Source organism: Hemibagrus wyckioides, linkage group LG10 (genome assembly GCF_019097595.1).
Source record: "Hemibagrus wyckioides isolate EC202008001 linkage group LG10, SWU_Hwy_1.0, whole genome shotgun sequence".
Lineage (NCBI taxonomy): Eukaryota > Metazoa > Chordata > Actinopteri > Siluriformes > Bagridae > Hemibagrus > Hemibagrus wyckioides.
The window spans coordinates 21,561,381-21,586,058 of NC_080719.1; the positions used below are offsets into that span (position 1 = coordinate 21,561,381).

A 24,678-nucleotide genomic window follows, 5' to 3' on the forward strand; every position below is an offset into this window, starting at 1 on the left:
GAATGTCTCTGTATGCTGTTGCATTATAATTTCCCTTCACTGGAACCAAGAGGCTCAAACCCTGTTCCATCATGACAATGCCCCTGTGCACAAAGCACAGAGCTCCATGAAGACATGGTGTGTTAAGGTTGGAGTGGAAGAACTCGAATGTCCTGCACAGAGCCCTGACTCAACCCCAGTGAACCCCAGACCTTCACACTGTTACAACATCAGTGTCTGATCTCACTAATGTTCTTGCAGGTAAATGATCTCACACACACACCACCATCTCCAAAACCTTCCCAGAAGACTGGAGCTTATTCTAATAATAATGTTCAATCCCATTCCAGATTCAGACTGCATTTGTACAGTACATGTGGGTGTGATGGTCAGCGCTACACAAAGTTTGGCCATATAGTGTATAATTTGATTAAAATACTTCTATTTAACCACGAAGTTAGATGACCATTACGTATTGGGTTTAGATTAGATTAAAATTATGATTAAATCATGTTGATGTTTACCTGCTTTTTTTATGAAATATTATTATAGAAGTGAATGTACCAAATGTCCCACTGCAAAAGAAAAACAAGTGATATTGTGAAAATAAGTTGGCATTTACTTTCAGAATGTGTTTCAATGTCCTTCTAGTGAAAAGGCTCAAATATGCATGAAAGCAGGAAATGGTAGCGTTCCCATTTCATTTGTGTGCATGGGGCATGTAGACACACGCATACTTACATTTCCTGTTGCTAGCTGGCAATGCACTCATGTTCCCACATTTCTCACTCACACTGAGCATAAACTGTGTGTGTGTGTGTGATATATTCATATGTTCAGTGAGAGGAGAATTCTCGTCCAGAAACACACAGAGTTGAATGTACACATCTCCTGACACCCGGATCTTTCCAAGTGTGTGTGTTGTACCTGTCACTGTAAACATGTCTGATCTGCCAGTCTCTCTCAGGCCCACTCTACCATATCAGTCATATCAGCAGCTGAAGCCGTAGCACATCATAAGCATGCACTGAATTGAAACAGTTCTGTGTTTATGTGTGTAACTGTATTCAGGAGCATGAAGACGTTCAGGTCTTTGAAATGTCTAATAGCAGAAAATCTCAGTGACATTAATGATTTTCCAGTTCACCTATGATCCATCCGGGTAAGTGAACATAATCCTGTTATAGTAGTTAAAGTAGTTTTTGCCTGGTTCTACAAATAATTGTCTGATGTTTATAGTAAAGTGCATTTGAATAGGTATACTGCAACAGTATACCTGTATATATATACATATATATATATACATACATATATACAGTATACGTATATATGTATGTATAGGTTTTTTTTTTTTGCAGTGAGCACTGATTATGAAAGACAATACTGTAAAAATATCCAAAATATCTGTGGCTCAAAAGTAAATACTTACTTATTCATTCATTCCTTTATCTTCTGTAAACTCTTATCCTGGTCAGGGTCATGCTGGATATGGAGTCTGTCCCCGAAAAATTGGAGACGGGCATACACCCTGGTCACCACACACACACACACACACACATTCAAAAACACACACATCCACACACCTAGGGCTAATTTAGCATAGCCAGTCCACCTAGCACGGACCTCAGGTTACACAGACTGTAACCTGAGGTCAGGATCAAACCGAGGGACCCTGGAGCTGTGAAGCGGCAGTGCTATTTTCTTTTCAAGGTTTAAAGGATCCAACTACTAGTTTCATCTAATCTTATATGACGTATATTCCTCTCAGAGACACCCATTTTATGGCAACGTCTCTGAAGTCACAAGATTTAAGAGGCTCTGATGCATTGGCATGACTTCGCTCCAAGAGCTCAACACTGTGGAAATGTTTCCAATTGGAAACAGCTGACGTCTGTGTATTTTACACCCAAAGCTTGTATTTAAAAAAATAAATAAAATCAAACAAACGAGGAAAAAAAGCAGAATTCCACATGTAAAAGTGCAACAGAATCAGTTTAATAGCACTCCTCTGTATTTCTTACCTTTTACATAGAAGGGTGTGACCTGAGAACTGTGGTAGCTCACAAGCATCAGCTAGATCACTAAAGCAAAGGAGTGAATAAATAAAAGCAAACAATCGATATCAATATGCCGGTTCATGTAAAGAGATAATCATGTATGTGACCTCGTTTGGAAGCCATCTGTTCCGCTTGCTTTACAATGACATCTGAAAGTCTGGCACAGGATTCGCCCGAGATTTTATTGGTATCAGCTCCGACAGAGTGACACGCAGTAAACGTCTCAGAGTGCTGTAACGCAGCCGGTGTCCGTGTGTCCAGCTCACACTGTCCCAGGCATCAGAATTCAACACCATACTGCTTCTTTAATAATAACACTGCAACACTAAGTAAGTCCCAAAGCAAACCATTTCTATTTGGAAAGGAGCATTTTATTATTCAAATACTGCATGCAGTTGTGCATTTATTGTAGTTTGTTTGGTTTTTTTTTTTTTAGTGGAATATAGGTTTCACAAGGTAAAATGTTATATCATTTAATTTACATTTGACATCAAAAGAAACATCAGACAAAATAATACTTAGTGTTAAAACTGTAAACCACTGATAAGGTGCATGCAACATACAAATCTTATTAATTTTTTTATTATTATTAAATCGCTAAATCTGTTCTCCACAGTTCTCTTGAATATTTTACTGCTTTGGTCTTTTGAGAGTGTCATTTTCCATGCATTTAAAAAGTGTGATTTAAGTTTATGTAGGATATTGTAGCAAAGAAGAAGGTGTGTGTGTGTGTGTGTGTGTGATAGAGAGACAGGCAGAGAATCAGTATGTGTTTATGTTTTGTGTATGTAATCCTTATTCAGTTATATACAACTAGAATATTGTACATGTTTCTTGTCATTGTTATCCTGATACAAAGAACAATTTTAGTTCTAATAACAAAGATATTAGGAAAAAAACAGCTCACATATCGAGTGGGTTCTCCTCCAAGTGTGGATTCAAACATTCAGAAGAATTTAAAAGAAAAAAAGACTTTTGCATTACATTTATTGTTGCTGATTTAGGCTTATTATTATCATCTGATCCTAATATTGTCTTTGTCTTCAATGGTGAGGAATTCCGATCAAAGTTTTCCCCGTCTTTTAATACTTTAGGGAATTTTCAAACGCCGTGAAGTATGGCTGTAATGCCCCAAGATTTGTTCTCCCTGAAAGAAATCATAAAGTAACAATATATTAAACTACAAAGCAACCTGACTTTAAGAGGTTTGCATTTAGTTTTACTTTTTTTTAATACCAGTGTGCACTTTCTAGCACAGAAGAGCTTTTTATAATGTTGCCATATTCATGCATTAAAAAAAAACAATCCTAATTCTTCTGGATCATTTTCTCTATCAAGCACAGGGTCTTAGTGCAAATCCGTGGGGCATTACTTTAGAATAATAAAGAGAATGAAATTTGAAATCAATATCAAAAATGAGAGCAAGAGAGAGAGATGTGCGGTGGGAGTTTCTTTCTTTCTTTCTTTCTTTCTTTCTTTCTTTCTTTTTTTTTTTTAAATATCATTTACCAAAATTAGGTTTCAGTTCAAATCTGAGAGGCAACATAAAGAATGGTTGCACAATGAGAGAAATAAAACACTGTCAATGCAAGGCGTTTTTATTCACACAAATTTAATAAGATATAACAACCGCTTGGTCCATAAATATTTAATGGGAAATAGTTTCTATACACCATCTTTTTTTTCAAGAAACAAAGAAACAATGGACAATCTTGATAGAACACGTACCATACTATTAACACGAAGATCAATATATAAGATTCTCGGATTTACCGACTATATTTGAAAGAGTGCACAACTGCTTTCTAGGCCATCGCTTGCCTCCTTTGTAACAGAATTACACCATTAAAAAGATCCTCAGATGAAAAACAGAACAGTACAAAACTAGTGAGGCGTTCAAAGAATGCGATATCCATTAAACAAACACACATGTATCTCCTGAATTTCACAAGCTCTCTTCCAGGTTATAGCGTAAGGCACATAGTAGAACTGAGTTAGGCGTCTACTTCATGAAGTAGATCTTAGAGGAGCACTTTGTTCTACAAACAGAACCAACTCTCCATCACACAATGAACTAATCAACCCCTAACTGCCCCTCGCTGTCAATTCCAAATCATCCGTCATGTTTTTGGTCTGTTCAGTGGCAAGTGTCCATAAAAAAACCAAACAAAAAAAAAACCTAGAAAGAATTTGCATTTGACCAAAAAAGGGAAAAAAAGTGACTTGATTATACGTATGACTAACTTTCTCCAATCATAAGAGGTGTTTGTTTCATTTGGTTCTGCAAACCACAAGCTCAGAAGTAATACATTAGAAAATGCAAAAAAATAAAATAAGAAAGACAGACTAGATTTTTCCATCTCCAAATGTGTTGAATCTCATGATCACCCTGAGCTGCACCACCATAACACACTTATCACTAAGCAAACTGCAAATCTATAGCAATGAATAGGAATTGGCATAACAAAAGTTTGATATACTTTATACGCCAAAATACTTGTTAAAAGTGCCATATCTGTACAATCAATTCAAATGTCAAAGTCCATCAGAAAATAATGATGTAAAGGGCTCTTATACTTTTTTTGAACAGTTACCACTGCACAGTTTTCGATATTGTTTAACCCTAATTAGAGCCACGCTGGTACGACGATGCTGTCTTGAGGTTGAAGCACCACCTGGCATGCGAGTTGTAAAAGTATAAAGTACGTAAACGGCAATGGAGTTGTTTATCAGAGCTACAGTCACTGGATACATTGGAATGCAAAATGCTTTTAGAAATAAAATGCAGATCATCAATGAAATAAAAAAAAAATTACAAAACAGAATGGAGGATTTTCTGTGTGGCTTAAAGCACGTGCTCTAAGACATGTTTCCGCTTTCACATATGAAGTGCTGAAACATGCCGGCACGATGCTGACATGGTGAGTACATTACAAAAAATGGGGAAAAAATAGACAGACGTGTAAACTCAGCTGCCAAGTGGTTGCAAGTGCTACACATTAAGTTTTGACCCTCTCATTTGTTTTAGTGCTTTGTGTGAGAACGGGACCGTCACTGCTTGAATCGGAAATGAAATCTGTCCAATTTTCTAAAGTAATAGAAAAACAAAACCAAAAGAAATATGAATAAGGTTTACAGAGTGAGTTGTAGCTGTTCAAATTATACTTGATTTGAATGTAAACAAAAGAAATCAAATTATAATTTATGCTTTATTTCACTGATTAATTATTTCTGTCTTTCTTTTTTCTTTCTTTCTTTCTTTATTAATTTTTTGCCAAATCAAAATACAGTCTGTCCAAAATAATCCTGACTTGAGGGGACTACTTCGTCTTCAAATGGATCTGTCTCTGGTTGCTTAAGAGTGTTTTGTAAATAACAACAAAAAGCCACATTTGGAAGGGAGGAAAAAAAATCAATAAAGGACAAAACCCCAAATCTGCGTTAGAAAAGGTTCGTCAGGGTAGTTTGCGGGGGACTCCCGGACTCGTGGCTGTCCAAACTAGAGGTGACTGAGGTGACTACGGTGATAGAGGGATTGGTCAGGTCTGTAAGCGTGCTGGCCGTGCTTGGCGGGGTCAGAGCACCACTGTCGGAGGAGGGTGCGGGAAGTGACGTGCCGTCAGCCTTCTCAACACCCCCACTCTCCTGCCGCAAAACGTTCCGTCTGAATTTGGCCCGCGCGTTTTGGAACCAGACCTGCAAACCAACCCCAATGCCTTTTACTGATTGTGTTTATGTGTGCTGTCGGATACTGTTACATTCCTACCGTCAGAATATTTACATTACTGCTGGAAAACAAAATGCCATCATGAAAAAAAAAGGTGATGAAGTAGAAATACTCCTGATCTGTAAACAAAGCACTGTGCCCTAAACACCTTCCTGTTCTTGTACTATGTAGCACTTGAATACTAGTTCTAGGCATTAGGTACAACAATATTACAGGAATGATATATTTATAGATTTGACCTATAAATACGCAAGAATCTGTACATTCCTGTTACTGCCTAATGCTGCTATTTATACAGTACAGAGAGTGGCAGATTTATTGTTCTTTGTTCTGCAGCTGTACAGTGCTTTGATAATTTCCAAATGTAAAAATAAAACAGTAATGCATGTTCATTTCTAAATTACATAAATAAATAAATAAATAAATAAATAAATAAATAAATAAATAAATAAATAAATAAATAAATAATAATTCGTACATTTGTTTTAAATAAAATAATAATGATAATAATAATAATTATTATTATTATTATTATTATTATTATTTTATAATTCTTTCTAATTCTCTCTAACTCACTTCTTCAACATCCTAAAGTTAACACTAAAAACTGAAATTTAGGAATTCTCTTGTGTTTTTATCTCTCAACAGTAACGTGTTTAAATCACTACAAGGACATGGATGAAAACATAAAGCTAAATGATATGACGTGGAAGAACTCAAGCTTGGTTGAGCGATATGAGAGGAAATCTTCACTAAAGGGGGCACATGAAATAAGATCTAGGGTTTTTTTTCTTTGGAAAGACAGAAGCCGACGCTTACCTGCAGCACTCGTTTGGTGAGGCCCGTCTTCTGCGCAAGCTGCTTTAAATCCTTGGCATCAGGATTGTGATTGATGGCAAAGTAGGACTTCATGGTGCGAAGCTGGTGGTGCTTGAAGGACGTGCGCATGCGTTTGGTCTTCTGCGATGGAGCGTATGCCTGCTGGTCTCGATCCAGATGCTCAGCTTCGTTCTCATTACAACCTGAGACGAAAAAAAAAATTGCAAGATTCAAATTAAAAATCGTGAAGCATGATCGTTTTTTTCTTCCTGTCTTGCTGTGTTTTAAGTCTTAGTATTTGTTTCAGGTTTGTCATTAGTTGTGTTCTCTCTCTTTATGGGACCTTACGTTGTGAAGCATCTAAATAACAAAAAATTGGCCTCAGTGTTACTTCAAACAAACAAAAACACAAATAGTCAAAAACTATGTAAGTCTGTATGTTCGATTAGAATGAGAATTTGTTCCCTTCTGAGTCCCTATCAAGGTTTCTTCCTCATATCTTCTCATGGAGTTTTTCTTCTCCACTATTGCCTCTGACTTTCTCATTAGGAAAAAAAAAATTAATTTAGAAATGATATCCTTAAATTTATATATCCCTGTAAGAATTATCCAGATATAACTGATGAATTATAGAGCTATACAAATAAACCTGAATTGAATAAATTGAACCTCTGGATAAGAGTGTACGGATATTTCTAAAGAAAATCTGCCATCAATTTTTAAAAAAGTCTAAACATGAGCAATCCATCAAGACACTAATCTAACAAGAGCGCATTACAACAGCGACAACAACAACAACAACAATGCAGGGCGATGGGAGTGTTATGAGTAGTCACACAGAAAGAAAGAAAAGACACGACAAAGACCCTAAAGTCACAGCTGTACAGTTATGAGACTTTGTGAAATTTTTCTTTACATTCAAACTTTTTAAAAATTTTACATAAAATAAATCCCCTTACAACAGAAGAGAATAGAACTGGAAAATTATTTTATAAAAATAATAAGCAAAATAGATTTAATAATATATTTCAAATACGCAGAAATCTATGTGATGTTATGGTTGTGCATTTTAATGTCTGTACGTCTAAGAAATATCCTTTCCTCTCTCTGTTATATTTTAGCATTGATTAATTTTGTCAAATTTATTCTTGCACCCTGAACAGAAGAGTACATTTAAATTAGATTTCAGATTGGATTTTTGTATGTTGCAGGTAACACTAATACTAATACGATGATAAAGAAGAAGAAGAAGAAGAAGAAGAAGAAGAAGAAGAAGAAGAAGAAGAAGAAGAAGAAGAAGAAGAAGGAGGAGGAGGAGGAGGAGGAGAAGATATTGTGGTATTAAACTTTTTTTGGTAAAAAAAAAAAAGAGTGAGAGAGAGAGAGAGAGAGAGAGAGAGAGAGAGAGAGAGAGAAAGAGAGAGAGAGATTTTTTTCAGTGCAGCAGTAATCATAGTTGGGTAAAATATATTTTCCAAATGTAAAGCCAGGTTGGATTATGACCGGTTATAATCATTTTATTAAATTCCAAAAAAAAAGAATTCAAATCCAAACATAATAATAATAATAATAATAATAATAATAATTTCTTTCACAGCATACACTGCCAACAAAGCTTTGGTAGACCAAAAAAACCTTTTCCTTAATCCATTTTTATCTTGTGTTTGTTATAGCTACTTTAACTGTTACTGGTCATCTACACACACACTTAAAGGTTAAGTCGTTGTTTGTCATTTCTATTAAACATGAGGTGTTTCGAAATGGAAAAATGTGTTTAAGACGATAAAAAATTATTCATGACACTAAGAAAAAATGGGACCTTTTAAAAACATTTACCGAAAGGTTCTTTGGGGAACCAAAATCGGTTCTTCTCTGGCATCGCTGCGAGTGTTTACATGAACAGAACCAAGTCGGAACGAAAACGCAGACATTTGTGAAATGTTTAAATGTTGATTGTGAAGCTCTTGTGAAGTGAAGGTCTGAGAGTCGGTCACTTTCCTGATATGACCAGCAGGGGGCTCTGGGCATAACTGCTTACTAAATACTGTATATACCGCTTGGTCAAAAAAAGGAAAAATGAAGGCGTTTTCTAGGCGACTGTATCGCTGTTTCAGTGAGTGGACTGAAGGCATCACGTAGAAATAATTCCAAAATTTAATTCACGTTATATAGAAACAACAATAATCAGCATGAGGATTAATGTCGGTGTGTGAAAAATTCCAGCTGTTGCTTTATTTATCTCAGTTCTACAAAAAGCCTAAGCGCTTTTCCCCCAGAACAACAAACAAACCCTCCTGGAATGATCAGCACGTCTTCAGGGCTAATAATAAAAGGGAGAAATGTCCACTAATGCTAGACTGCATGCTACATGCGTCACACTGAAAATATTTTAAAAAGCACAGCGTGAGTTCAAGCTTATCACAGAGTCCAAACACTACACACAATTAAACCTCTGCCTTCATTGTGTCGAAATCCTGAGCGACTGCGAAACATACAATATTCCATTACGAGGCTTTATTTTTTGGTGAAAAACCCTGTGTGTGTGTGTGTGGGTGTGTGTGTGTGTGTGTGTCCAAATTCTGGCAGTAAAAGGCATTGTGTTTATTTTCTCCCGACAGTATCTCTAATTCACATTGAACACATTTCACTATGACAGGATACAAACACACACTTTTGATAACTGATATTAATTTCAATCGAAGGCACAGCGCATGAGATAAAGCCAATGAATTTTGCTGCAGCAAATATAACAGAATATATTTTAAATAATATCACATTTCATGTAGTATAACAGTGTATTATTTTGTGAATTAATGCGACACTTCCACGATTTCTTCCTTTAGGAAATCTAAGCAACATAATTGTTACGCATTCGTGTCGTTTAAAAAAATCAAATCATTAGCTATTAGCTATTACAATGTACTAAATTATTACAAATTATTTAAAAATTAAAAATACAAAAAAAAAATTCTAAGTCTAAATATGACACTGCGTTATTATTTTTGTCATGTAACGCTACGAATAGTCGCTTCTAATTCTTCACAACGAATTTATTCGTTAGTATGAAATTGTTAAGGTTTATGTTACTAAAGTCTGATTTGATTAGCTACTGCATCAGGATTTACGCTATTTTGTATTGTTTATTTTGTTTTATGGGCCAGTGTAACCCTGATATGTAATATTTCTTTTTGCATATGACATCAGTTTACATTTTAATAAATCCGATGTATTAAAAACAAAGAAACAAAAAATAATAGCGCATTCTTATTTGCTTCACGGCTATTAGTGCGCGTGTGTAATGTACTCTGAGAGGCGCGCGCTGTGGATGATTGTTGTGAAATGTAATGTAGATGCAAAAAAACACAGGAACAACAACAACAACACTGCTTACCCGAGTTGTACGTGCTGATATCTATGCCCATGGCCGGGCTCTTCCGTTTCCGCGGCCTTCCCTTCTGCACCGTGCCCGAGCCGTTGAAGTACGGCAGCGCTAGGCTCGCGCCCTTTGCAGCTAAGTCTGCGTAGTTCAGCTGCGCGTGCTGCTGTTGGTGATGCTGGTATTCCCCGTGCACGAGGCTCTCGAAGTGCAGACGGCAGTACACCAGACTCTCCTTCATGCCGAAGTGGTCGCCTGTGCTCAGTGTCTTGTGGCACGACGTGCACGTGAAGCAGCTAAGGTGGTACACGGAGTCGCGCGCTCGCATCACCATTTCCGACGCCGAGATGCCCAGGTGGCAGCGCGCGCACCGCTGCACGGAGAACCTTCTGGAACGGCAAGGACCTTATTTACAATCGGATTCAACTCTCACACCCACAGGTGTTATTATTATTATTATTATTATTATTATTATTATATTTCCCTCTTTGCTCGAATGACGTTCCGGAATTTATATATTTTTTTTTTATTTAAAGAGAAAATGCTTCTAAATGAAAGTGGACTGGGAAAATATTGAACGACAATATCCGAGACGATTAAGAAAGATTCAGTGTTCATGATGTACTACATCTAAACAAAAATAATAATAAAAAACTGTGAAATCTATGGCTAATTATATACATTTTAAGCAAACGAATGACCACATCTGTAGCAACAAAGTCTTTCAGATAAGTAGTCTGTATAATCTAATCTAAAATAAAATAAAATAACTTTATTAAATTAAATAACTTTATTTTGGAGCCCTGCATGCTTCACAATTCACAAGTCTATTGCAGTATATTATTCCCTGTGTATATGCACAGTGTCACAGTTATTTACGTGCTTGAGAAAGAAAGAATGAAAAACATATCAAATTAATGGAAGATTTTTTGCTGTGTTTGCCCTCACCTGTAGTAATCTTCTTTGCAGTAAATGCTGCCGTCCTTGGCGAAGCACGTGAGCTCGGACTCCAAAGCCAGTTTGCACTCGCAGCACTTGAGACAGCGCAGGTGCCACTGTTTATCCACAGCCAGTAAATAATAGCGGTCAGAGATTTTACCTCCACATCCGGCACACAGAGCAGGCTTCTCCGGGCTAACAGACGGCATGCTCTGGGGTTTAGTAATAAATAAATACATACAAACACAAACAGGGTTAACACCAAAAATCACTCTGAGTCGTGATATTTACTGATATGTCAATATATAGCCAGGCGACTTTACAGCTTATTTTCGTACAGCAAATAACATTCAAGATAAACAATGCATTATTGGATTATACTGTAGGGACAGTTGTTCTTCACTCTATGAGGCACGGTAGAGGCCTAACCTAAGAAACTACACATCTCTAAACGAAACCATGACTATAGGAGCGCAGTTTAGATATTTACACTTTGTTTGGTATTTATCAGCATGGAGGAAGCCGCAAAATAAAAGCAAAAAAGGAATGAATTTCCTTGAACATTAGGCCTCAGTTGTTTCTTAAAAGTACAAAAATACAAACTAAAATAGAATTAAATAAAAACAAAAATTCGATTATTATTATTGTTGTTGTTGTTAGTAGTAGTAGTAATAGTAGTATTAGTAGCAGTATATTGTTTAAATTGCATAATAATAATAATAATAATAATAATAATAATAATAATAATAATAATAATAATAATAATAAAAACTTCAAAGGTTTTTCATGGTGCCAAATTCTAAGCCAGATAATCAACAATCTACCATTAAAAAAGGACACTGTTGTATATCCTTTGATTCTGTTTAGTATTTTCGTTAGTTTGCTTTTGATTACATAGCACACGCTGCACTTCTTTTAAACTAAAAAGAGAAGAACTATGCAATAGTTTCATTATTATATTATGCAAAATACATTTATCTTATGCATTCTTAACAAAAAACCCTTACCGTTTCTCTCCCGTTCATCTGGACAGCTTTGGCTAGGCGAGACTCCGATTTGTTTCTTCTCTCCATCTCCTCCATAATGCCCTGGATGTGTTCGCCGGAGATGCCGTGGAATAGCATGGCTGCTGCTGCTGCTGCGGGGCGCAATGTGCAACTGCTCTCTTTCGCCTTGCACGCCACAACTTCCATATAACAGGCGCCACGGAGCCCCTCACACCATCCGAAAGCGATCTGCTGCAAGGAAACTTACACACACACCACCACCAGCACGCATACACCACCAAGCACACACACGCGCGCGCACGTGCGCGCACTTTAGCAGGCCGCCTCGCAAACTGCAAACGGCAGGAACATTAGTAAAGCGCACATCCACTTCTGTTTTTTTGTTTTTGTTTTTTGTTTTTTAAAAAAGAAGCAAAAATCAAAAGTATAGTCCAGGTGAGGAGGAAATCTGCTGAGAAAGAAATGAAAAATTTGTTTTAAATCGTGTGATTTTAGTTCCCAGTTTGGCTCTTATAGGGATCCGAGTGCCCAGAAGTCGGGTGTGGGGAGTGTGTGAGGCTTGGAGACGTGTGTCTTATTTGTTGAAGAAAGCGAGAGAGAGAGAGAGAGAGAGAGAGAGAGAAACGCCTGCCCTGCTTGGGTAATTTGGTAGGAGGAGTTCTCCCTCTCTCAATTCTGATTTCTTCTGTTCACTAACAAAGAGCTGTCACTGTAGGCTGCTGATGGCCAGTGCACTTATTTTATTCCCTCACCTCTAGCATGTTTAATCAGGGTCTATTCGGCCATTTGATGTGACCTCATCCCGATGACATAGACCTAATTTAGAAAAAAAAACTGAATTCGATTAATTGAGCATTTCATTAACCTATAGCAATGACTACTAATAATACTTTCACTCATTTTCATTAATCACCACCATATTTACCCTGTTTCAATAAACTCATTTAGGAGCCATTTATCTCTGATTAGCTCTGAACCACATCAAATGTTGTAAAAGTGATGCAAATAATTAAAGGGGAATTTACTTACGTCTTAATATTTAAACAAATGAACAAACAAACAAATAAATATATGTTTAAATCAGAAATCAGTGCCGTGTGTGTGTGTGTGTGTGTGAGGAGAGAGAGAGAGAGAGATAAAGAGAGAGAATAAATCATTTATAAAAATCCAAATTTTTGCATTTGTTATTATTTATTGACTTTTTTTACCAATGAGGTGTGTGTGCGCGCGCAAAATATTAATAATGAAAAACGCTCAATAACGCTTAAAAACTGTAGACTACACACACACACACACGTATGCGTATGTGCGAATATATATATATATATATATATATATATATATATATATATATATATATATATATATATATATATATATATGTATATGTATGTATGTATGTATTCTACATTTATAGAGAGTTTTTTTTTTTATTTAAACAATCTATCCTAGGACTGCTCCTGGTCCTTATGTATATATTTGTGTCTGTGTTTTTTTATTTGTTTGTTTATATGTTTGTTTTTTATAGAAACGTGTTAAATATATTGAGAAAATAAACAATACAATTTAAGCCCTTTTTCGGGAGAGGTAGATGAATAAATTCCTAGGCGCTATGCCGGGAAAGAGCAGTGTAATGCCAGGGTTTTATAATTGTATGAAAAGAACAGATACATGGCAGTGGACAGACTGAGTATGAGGTCAAATGACGTATAGCTTTGAATAAACAAAACAAAACAAAAAATATAGATAGATAGATAGATAGATAGATAGATAGATAGATAGATAGATAGATAGATAGATAGATAGATAGATAGATAGATAGATAAAGAAATATGCCATTAATATGGTGGCATATACATGTTCTTATAATTTAGGTAACCTAGATCCATGAAAGCATTTCTTTCTTTACAGTGACTAAAAGCAAAATCACAAACAACTTCTTCTTCTTCATATTATTATTATTATTATTATTATTATTATTATTATTATTATTATAAACCCTGTGAAACCCTAAAGCTTTCCGCCTATGGAATGATAAAATGCTTTAGGCTATGGAAATTTTTATGAATATTCAGATGATTTTTTAAAATAGCTTTAAATAACACATTATAATGCAGAGAACAAATAAATAGAAATTAAAAAAAAGAAAAAAAAATGTAAAAAAAAAAAAAAAGACAAATAAATTAAACAAAAATGAATTGAAACCTTTTATATAAAAAATAAATGTAAAAAACAACAAATTAAAAAAATGTGAAGTTTATAATGTGGAGAACAAACAAATAAATAAATACATTTTCCTGACATTTTCCCTACGCCGATAACCGACTGTGTCTAAATGTCAAACATCATTTGTCCAAAAGGTGACGAAAAAGACAAAATTCTTCCTCTAATTACCCTGTGAGTGGGCTGGATAGATAGATAGATAGATAGATAGATAGATAGATAGATAGATAGATAGATAGATAGATAGATAGATAGATAGATAGATTTACTTTTATCATAGAACGTTTATCATATTTCAAATTGCAGAAAACACACACACACACAGAGAGAGAGAGAGAGAGAGAGAGAGAGAGATTTGCTCGCGCTGATCTTACCTGTCCGTAGACTATTTTGTCCTAACCGTAAATAGCGCCTGAGCACGAGCTTTCTATTTCATTTACATTTTTGACCTCTTAATGTTTCGCCGTAATAAGCTAATTATCCTATGTGTAGGCTAACAATATCAGTCATGGCATTTATTCTTATTAAATCTAACTTCTGTCCATTACAATAGTGTGTAACTGCGCGAGGCTTCTCCGTCAGCTCCTGAGATGCCGTCTTGCGCGCGCGCCTGGGCGATCGAGCGAGAGAGAGAGAGAGAGAGAGAGAGAGAGAGAGAAGGATTGGTCCTTTTTTTCGTCGTATGTGATATTGTCATTTACAATAATCTCTGTTCATGCAGTTATTGTTTATATCTCAGATACTTGACCGGCCTTGATCAGGGCTTTAAGACAAAAACGTAGACACCAACATAAAGTTTTTTTCCTAATTATATTGCAAAGGTTAAAGATATATATATATATATATATATATATATATATATATATATATATATATATATATATATATATATATATAGAGAGAGAGAGAGAGAGAGAGAGAGAGATAGATAGATAGATAGATAGATAGATAGATAGATAGATAGATAGATAGATATTTTTTTAAGTTTATTGGTTTAAATGACCATATATATAATACTAAATATCACAATATTACCAAAATAGTACAATAATATAAATACAGTAATTTGGTGTAACATACCTTGTACTAACCTGCCTTTATAAAATATTAAATCTATTTAAATATAGCCTAACAATAGCCAAATATTGACACACACAGCCTAATAATAATAATAATAATAATAATAATAATAATAATAATAATAATGTATATTATTATTATTATTATTATTATTATTATTATTATTATTATTATTATCGTTGTTATTTTTTTCGATAGGATTAGTGTCTATCGGAACTAAAGTTGAGCACTTCGGCTTTGTAAGGCATTTCTAATATCACCTAAATAACCGGATGATGATTCGGTTATTAGAATTAGGAGCATCGGATTGAGCACGCGCTCAGCTGAGTGTCAACTATTTTGTTATCGGCATTTAATGACACTTTAACGAATATAAGTCACGTGCACCTCAAAGCTATGTTGTTATATTAAGTGAAATGAAATACTTTTGTGGACTTTTGTCCTGAGCTATTTTTCCCAAACCACTGTCGCATGTTCAAGACTAGACTAATAAAAAGTGAAAAACAAAACAAATAAAAGCAAAAAGACAACACCAAAATGATCGAAATTATTTTAGACGCAGTAAAAACTGAATTTGTAGGAAGAAGGTGGAATAGGACAAATCCCTGCAGATTTGTGACCTGCCACGACTGGAGCCTGACAGCTCTGAACTGAAGAACTGTGTTTGTGTAAGCAGCCTCTTCACATGCTTGGAAATCTATGTTTTAGGGTTTTTGCAACGATCTTATAGTGTAGGGGATTAACCGTTCCTTATTAAAACTTGCTAAATTTTTTTAACAAAATACATAAATTTTCAGTTCCTAAATCCCCTGTTTCACTCTAGCTGACTGGGCCTTCGATCCGTCTGCGTGCCAATGTGTTTACAATTGTAAATAAAATGCATGTGACGTCACACTGCGTTCTTCGCTGGCTTTCAAATGACGTAACATCTGCCGTACGTCGGCATTTAAAGATTTGATAGAGCTAATAGGGGACGCTCACACTGGCGAGCCTAAGGAGAATTTAGGTACCCCCCCCCCCCCCCACACACACACGCACGAGCATACACACGCGCGCGCGCACGCAGAGACACACTCCCTGTGAGCTGGCAGATGGGAGGTTTTTTTAATCTCCTTCTTAATTCAAAGAGTAGTGATCCTTAAATTGTCAGATAGCTTTCATGAAGCTACATATTCGACAACAGCAACGAAAAGACTTGGATTAATAATTGTATTAAATCAAGTAACCCTTTTCCCAAAATATGAGCAATATAACCAATAAAGACTTAAAAGCTGGTTCTTCTCAACATGTCCCCTTTTTTGACCAAAATTTCCAAATGGGTTTGTGCCTCCACTATTAACTTTAAAAATTGAAATTTGGTATGTTTTAAAATTATTTCATTGGTACTAGATACACAGCAATCCCCCCAAGACAACAGCATACACTATATTTAAATTAAATTATAATCTGTGCCGACAAGCATACCTCCAAACCTGAAAATATTTTACTGAACTCTAATTCTGGAGAGCTATTATAGAACCTAGTGGTCAAAAAAGTAAACTGCAACAAGCACTAACAGGAAAGAATCACGCTGCCCCATGCTCACTCAATCACTCATGTCCATGTTAGAGGGAACACTAGTTTCAGAGAGATCACCACAAGGTCTTTGACCATGTTTCTCACCTGACTCATGTTATTTCTTGATATACTATGGGTCTTCTTAAGATAATAGGTGGCTTTGACATGTAATTTAGTTTTGATAACATTTCTATTTGTGCTTTAATTAAAAACATGGCCACATATGCAGTGTGTCAAACCAGTGTTTTCACCCAGAATGATAGCTGGTGTTAGATGTCCTAATTGGATAGCTTAGAGGGACTTAAGGAGATGGCCTACTGTTTTGTGTGACTATTTGCAGTTGTGCCCAAAGGAATCTCTTGCCACTCTCAGTCAGATGTGGTGGGCTCTTCCAGCAACGTTGGCACAACCACAGTTGTTGTCCATCTGACCACTTTGGAGAGGCTGAAGCCCCGGGGCTGAGTGACATTGTCACTGTTGCATGACCAGACGGTGATCTGGAGGCTGCTCAGCTGCTGCTTGATCCAGCATGCACACACACACACACCTACCTAGAGTGCTAGAGGTTTAAGATTCTACCTTGTTTAAAGCATCTGAACCAACTCATCAGCTAGCTATCAATGCCATCACACACCTGAATTTCAAAAACACAAATCTTTGTACAGATGTGGCCTTCTAGATCTGGAGTCTGACACCCATGGCCTGGAACACCTAGCCAACCAAGCCCAGACCATGGAAACACACACACACACACATACACACACACACACACACACACACAGAGAGCAGATGCTAAAACTGATTTTTAGCCATCAGCCAGTTGACATCAGCTTCCAGTGGCCAAGTGTGTCATCATCCACACTAACAGTGGGACGGAGAAACTGTCTCTGCTTCAGTGACCAATAATACTACTAATGATAATAATAATAATAATAATAATAATAATAATAATAATAATAATAATAATAAAGGAAATATTTTGCAATTATTATTTCTACCTTTGTCAAAGTTACTCTACAATAAAAACATCTAACTGCATGTCTCCTTTGTGCCGATCTGACTGGTTTCAGTGTCTGCAGCATATGGTCTAGCTGAAGGTCAACTCGAGACTCCAAAGCTCTGCTGATGCAGATGTTGTCTGCCCCACAGCATCTTGGGTACGTTTCAGAACATGAGGCAGAGAACTGTGATAGAACACATGTGACATGTGCTGATGCCGGGGAAATTGTGCAAACTAATTAATAACCTGTTAGCAGTGTTAGATGTAACAAGATGGTGACAACAGAGAAGGCAGAGAACATAGCAAAGATATATATGTAGTCATGCAATCTGCATTTATAAACATTTATGGACAATGGGTCATTCTGAAGAGCTTAGTGAATTCAGGCATGGGACGTGGTGATAGGCTGCCACCTTTGCAATAAGTCAGTTCAGTTCTTTAGATATTCCATGGCCTATATGTTGTATTACTGAAAAGTGGAAATATTTAGGAACAGCAGCAGCTAAGCCATGAAGAAAAAGACTACATAAAGTCACAGAGCAGGGTCACTGAGTGGTGAGGTACATGGTGCAGAAAAGTTACACGTACTTTGCTGATTCCAAAGCTGAAGAATTCCAAACTTCCACTGGCATTAATATCAGCACAATAACTCTGCAGCAGGTGCTTAATGGACTGGGTTTCCATGTCAAGTAGCTGCATGCAAGCCTAACATCACCAAGTACAATGCCAAGCATTGATGAAGTGGTATAAAGCACACCATAAAGATGTGGCTGGATGAGTTTGGTATGGAAGAACTTGACTGGCCTGCACAGAGCTCTGACCTCAATCCCATCACCTTTGGAATGAACTGGAATGGAGAGTGAAAGCCAGGCCTTCTCATTTAACATAAGTGCCTGACCTCACAAATGCTGGGGGTGGGGGTGGGGGGTGTTGGTGTAGTGGTCAGGTCAGTGGTCTTATGTTTTGGGTCTTTGTGAGCTTCTTGCCATCAATTTTGACTAACATCCCTGTGCCACTGTGGACCTCACACAGCCCCAAAACATAAGAGGGGATTGTGTACTTTTCACCATAGGCCTTGATGACTCCTCTCCAAACATAGCATTTATAATTGTTATGTTTTATATATATATATATATATATATATATATATATATATATATATATATATATATATATATATATATATATAATCAAAATTGATATTGATATATATATATCATAATTGATTGATATATTCATCACTCCAAATGACTCAGCTCCAGAAGCTGTGAGGCTTGTCTAGGTGTTGTCTGGCATACTGAAAGTGGGATGTGGCATGGGAGCAATAACAGCTTTCTCCTGGCAACTCGACCATGCAGGTCATTTGTGTACTTCCTTATTATGCTTCTTGAAACAACACCACCACTTTTTTCCAGAGCAGACTGAATTTCTCTCAAAGGTCTTTGCGGGGTTTTCTTTGCGTCCAAAACAATTCTTCTGGCAGTAGCAGGTGAAATCTTTCTTGGTCTACCTGACTATGGCTTATTATCAACAGAACCTCTTATTTTCCACCCCTTTATCAGAGTTTGAACAGTAATATTTTCCAAATAAATGGCAATGTTTAACAATTTCTAAAAGTATGCATACTTTTGAGCACAGCTGTATACATATATATATATATTACAACTCTGGAAGAAATAAGAGACCACTGCAAAATAATCAGTTTCTTATGTTTTTTTCTTACAGGTGCATGTATTGGTGAGATAAACAGTTTTGTTTCATTTTTCGTGAACCGTTCACAAAATTCAAAATATAACTATTGTTATTTAGAGTGTATATTTAAAAGAAATGACAACACATCAAAATACCCATTCCAGAGGGTTCAAATCTGGAGATTGGGCAGTGGTCTATATATATATATATATATATATATATATATATAGAGAGAGAGAGAGAGAGAGAGAGAGAGAGAGAAGACTCCTACAATCCCAACTTCCTAAGCTTGTACAACTGAAAAATTGATTATTAAAGCTATAAAGGTCAAGGATTTAATTGTTAAAGGTCAGCTGCAAGTAGAGCGCCTTAATCCTGGTACATGAGGGAGCTTTCTGAACTGACAGGCAACATGCCTGACAGGTAAGTAGAGCCACCTCATGCAATTTGGTTGGATGTTGGTGGCCAACATCTTTTCCTCCCAGCCTGTCCCTGGTGCCCCTCCTATTGAAAACCTCTGGAATGTAATCAAGAGGAAGATGGATGGTCACAAACCATCAAGCAAAGCTGAGCTGTTTGCTTTTTTGCAAAAATACTGTTATAAAGTTCCCCAACAGCAGTGTGAAAAACTGGTGGAGAGCATGGAGCCAAAACGCACGCAAATCGTGGTTATTCCTCCAAATACTGATTTCTTAATGTTATTTAGCCAAAGCATTAACACAATTTGTTTACAAATTATTTGCATTTTGTTTTATTTGAGTTATTAAAGCTCTGCAAATACTGCATGATCTTGGGTTATTTTGATGTGTTGTCTTTTCCTTTAAATATACACTCTAAATAACAATAGTTATATTTTGAATTTAGGAGAAATATTGTCAACAGTTCACAAAAAATGAAACATTCATCTTACCAATACATGAACCTGAAACAGTATAAAACAGTATTGTTAAGAACATGTTTCTAAAAAATCAATCTAATGGACTAATTGTGTATTTTTGTTCACTGATGCAATTTCATATGCACAACTTATGTGGAGGACAATCAGTGACAACTGGAAGTGATTAGTTTGTAGAGTTCTTGTGAGAGTTGTGAAATGTAGAGTTCTTGCCAAATCAGCAGGAACTGTTAGTATATTTTCATAAGTAAATGATAATCAAAATGTAGAGATAGGTGCGTCATTTTCAGTGGAACCATGAAGGAATCTTAAAATGCTTTTTTTGGACACATTCTACACACCATATGGCCAAAAATATGTGTATGGGCCAAAAGTAAAATGTGCATGTGCACGCACACACACACATATATATATAAATATATATATATGTGTGTGTGTGTGTGTGTGTGTGTGCATGCTAGATTCTATATATACTTTATAGTTTTATCCGATTTCAAATTCGTCCATCCCTTAGCCTAGTGCTCAAATTCTCACTTGCTTGAGGGCTGTGAATACTGCACATGACAAAAGGAGTGCTGACTAGCGAGTCCTTTTGCTCCAAGAAGCCCTGCTGAAATCTGTCTGCTGAGGGACCTATGAGAGCGATGCAGCATCTATGTCTCATTCACCAACTGCTAGAAAGCCGAATGAGAAGACAAGGCGAGGCAATCTCAAAAGTCAGAGAATGCCAAGAAGCAAGGCAAGACATGAAAGTTGGCCTATTTCATGGTCAGGCAGTAGGGACTGGGGAGGGTCTTGAATGGCAATGTGTCTGCTTTAATGTGACAGACAAGTCCCTAGGCAAAATGAGCAGAGCCAGACAAGCCCAGGTACTCGATGAGTATGACACCGTCACTGGAATCGGTGTTTCTACACAACCCTGCCATGAGTCGGTATACACTTGTAAATAAATAAAACAAATTTGCCCCACATGTGGAGAGTTAATGGCATGGAGCCCTCGAGCAAGCTGTGCTGAACCTGTCCACCCTGCTCCAATTCGGATCATAAAGCTCTATGCTGACATTTGAGGGACTTGATCACTGAGCAACACACACACACACACATTCACACTCAGATGCTATTTGCTCGGGCAGCCATGCCTGTCCCTGCACTAACGCCTGGTGTGCACCGGGTGCCGGAGAGGGTGCTGATGCCTGAGGGCTCTGTGCCACTTATATTTACACGGATGCGACTTACATGCACAGACAGGCCAAAACATTTAACCCTACTGTTTAGGTCAAAATGACCCACTTACTTCTTTAATAAATAACAATATTTTATCTGCAACATTAAGCTTTATGTCTTTGACACAATATCTGTAAGAAACAATGAAAATTCTGTAAAATTATTGAAATTATGTTCAGATTATTTTTTTATGAAAGCACAGCTCGGCAGTGCTGATGAGGTCTAATACATAATCTAAGTCTAATAATAAAAGGATTAAATAAGCAAGCTGTTATTTCACAAAGAAAAAGAAATATTTGTTGACATATTGAAGTTTTCTGTTATGTGGTGTTTATTTTAAATAAAGGTGTCAGCATTTTGTAATGCGATATTTAACAATACAAACTGCATGTTTTTACATAACATTTACATTTATGGGATTTGGCTCTTATCCAGAGCAACATACAAAAGTGATTTGAAGTCTCACATCACGACTGGTCTGGTAGGTTGCAGACCTATGCAGACACCATCAGTCTAAAACTTTGTTTGGATAGCACATAGACAAACCATTTTTTTGTTCATCTCTAACATTATAAACTGCAGGCAGAGGCTGGTGGTGGAATAACTAACTGTTATTACTTCTGAATGTAAGAGGAAAAACTTTAAATCATGATGTTATTGGTTATCATGATGTAAATAGTTGGCTTTGGGGTGGTAGCAGTAATGCTGCTCCTGCTTTATAACCTCAATGTGGATTAGATTTCTAAAGCAGCACACCTTAAGTCTTATAAAGACTAAAACAGCACACTATACTCTGCCCCCTAAAAGCAAACTGACCAGGATAAAAGTACATGCAACAGTACTTAGGCTACTGGAAGGCATTAACACTCGTAATTACTGTGTGCCTATCTGGTTTTATTTTATCACTGGATCAAAACTGTCATATTTTCTACCACAACTCACACAGGGACTTGAATAACAGACACTACACATAAATGTTGATCATAAAAAGGCATTAACATTTAACTGTTCACCCTTTAATCTGCTTTTTGGTGCAATAGAGGTAAAGCTATTAGCTAGAAGTGCTTTTATCTTATTAATTTAAAAAAAGTTAAATTGTGCTTGTCATGGGGGTGACTGTTTATAACTGGCATGCAATAGCTAACATAAAACACACCAAAAAAATAAAATTGGCAAAATGCTGTTGTATAAAAGGGAATAAAACACTTACTTACTTACTTACTGGTTAAGTAATTGGAAAATCAATTTTTGCGGTAGTTACGGCCTCACACTATCCCTGACTATTTTCCTATAACAGCATGCCCTGTTACATGATTCTATATAACAATTTTTTTTCCGTGATGAAATCAGTTGCCATGTTAATGCATAAATTAATATTAAAATATAAAATATACACATACAAAATATAACCTGGTAACTCAGTCTACATTTCAATTTTCTATGAGAATGTGAAACCTCAGCTACATTATAGCACAGCAATTTTGTATTTTCTTTTGATAAATACGAAAATATATAAACAGTTCCTGGTGGTGCCCTTAGATGTTTGGACCCCACTGTGTAAGTTGAAAGTACGTCCTCTTGAGAGGAGAATGACAGTGACTGAACTTGGTAGCAGCCCAAGTGTTAAGCCTCAGGGAGCTATGGAGAAGTGCATGAATGCCAGGAGTCTGGGCTGAGTACACAGATGGAAATTAATATGTTGATGTAGGTGGCATGTTTGTTAACAGTAGGACTCCGTCAACTCGTGTAAGAGGCGGCCTACAGCCTGAAAAAGGGCTGATTAATGTCACACGGTTGCAGACGCACCGATAACATTACATCTGTTTAATACCAAACATCTATTAAAATCCAATATTCCTTTGTGATTTCACCATCTGGTTTTCACTTAAGCATTCACAATAAGTGACTCATAACCACTGGCATTTCTATTGTGTTATTTATGAAGTGAATTACTTCAAGTTAAGATAGTGTAATGGCTTACTCTGGGTGTAGTCTTGAAACGACACACAACAAAGAGAATAACCTTCTTGACAGCAAAGATATAAAACAGGTCATCATACACTATGTAGCCAAAAGTATGTGGACACCCCTCCAAATTATTGAGTTCAAGCGTTTCAGCTTCTCCCATTGCTAACAGCTGCATAAAATGAAGCATTAGCCATACAATCTTATTCTCATAGACAAACACTGGACAGTAGAAAGAGTGTAAAGGCTGCATATCTGTTGCATCACTCACTACAGATTTCCAAACTGCCTCTTGATGCAGCATCAGCACATAAAGCATGTATGAGGAGTTTCATGAAATGGGTTTTCATGGCTGGACATCTGCACACAAGCCTGAAATCACCATGCACAAGGCCAAGGGGTGTAAGAGATCAGCACTGGACCCTAAAACATGACAGACTTCACATCACACTTCACTATCTGGCAGTCTGATGGATGAATCTGGAGTTGGTCAGATGATCGCACAATACCAATAGTGAGTCTAGAGCTTCATTGCGTTTAGGATTTGAGCCCCTTAGTTCCACTGAAGGATAATGTTAATGCCACAGCATACAAAGACATTGTAGACGATTGTATACTTCCAAAATTGTGTCAACAGTTTCCTGTTCCAGCATGACTGCAGCCCTGTACACAAAGTATCGCTCCATGTAAACATGGTCTGATGAGTTTGTTGTGGAGGAACTCCAGTGCACAGAGCTTCATCAGATTTCATCACCTAACATTAGTGCCTTGCCTCACTAATGCTTTTTTAAATGAATGGGAAAAATTCCCAAAGACACCCTCTACTGGAACCTAACCTACTGCAAAGACATCACAGAGAAGTGGAGGCGATTACAGCAGAAATGAGAGAGCAATTCCATATTCATGCCCATGGGTTTGGAATGGGATGTTCAACATGCTCATACAGTTGTGATGGTCAGGAGGTATAAGGTATATGCCATTTGGTATCTAGTGTACAGTGAATACTCAAAGTGTTTGTGAATAAGAACATGAAGATTCGTCTGCAATTTTTTTTCTTTGGGATTGTTTTGATTTTTTTTCACATTTTAGTCATTTTATGTCATGATGTTTATTGATTGAAAAATGTAGTACATGTGAC

General features: G+C 36.6%; 1 protein-coding gene across 4 annotated transcripts; it reads right to left on the minus strand.

Annotated features, from left to right (window-relative positions):
• Window positions 1-1,952: 1,952 nt before the first annotated feature.
• lhx9 (LIM homeobox 9) lies at window positions 1,953-14,726 on the minus strand. 4 transcript variants are annotated; one of them, XM_058401212.1, is made up of 6 exons: window positions 14,502-14,726; window positions 11,905-12,146; window positions 10,907-11,109; window positions 9,974-10,347; window positions 6,583-6,785; window positions 3,684-5,732 (listed from the first exon to the last, which is right to left on the minus strand). In XM_058401212.1, the coding sequence occupies exons 2-6, from the start codon at window positions 12,088-12,090 to the stop codon at window positions 5,478-5,480; spliced, it is 1,221 nt and encodes a 406-aa protein (XP_058257195.1). In that variant the 5' UTR covers window positions 12,091-12,146; window positions 14,502-14,726; the 3' UTR covers window positions 3,684-5,477. The 4 variants fall into 4 exon arrangements, with proteins under 4 accessions (XP_058257197.1, XP_058257195.1, XP_058257196.1 ...); XM_058401214.1 differs by lacking the exons at window positions 3,684-5,732; window positions 14,502-14,726 and adding an exon at window positions 1,953-3,183 and having other exon boundaries at window positions 11,905-13,149; XM_058401213.1 differs by lacking the exon at window positions 14,502-14,726 and having other exon boundaries at window positions 9,974-10,344; window positions 11,905-13,154.
• Between the last annotated feature and the right edge of the window lie 9,952 nt (window positions 14,727-24,678).

Excerpts from the sequence above, each read along its gene's own strand:
- lhx9 (XM_058401212.1), bottom strand. The coding sequence starts at position 12,090 with ATGGAAGTTGTGGCGTGCAAGGCGAAAGAGAGCAGTTGCACATTGCGC. Across the intron at positions 10,348-10,906 it reads TGCAAAGAAGATTACTACAG|AAGGTTCTCCGTGCAGCGGT; the intron begins GTGAGGGCAAAC and ends TTGCCGTTCCAG. Across the intron at positions 5,733-6,582 it reads TCACCAAACGAGTGCTGCAG|GTCTGGTTCCAAAACGCGCG; the intron begins GTAAGCGTCGGC and ends GTTGGTTTGCAG.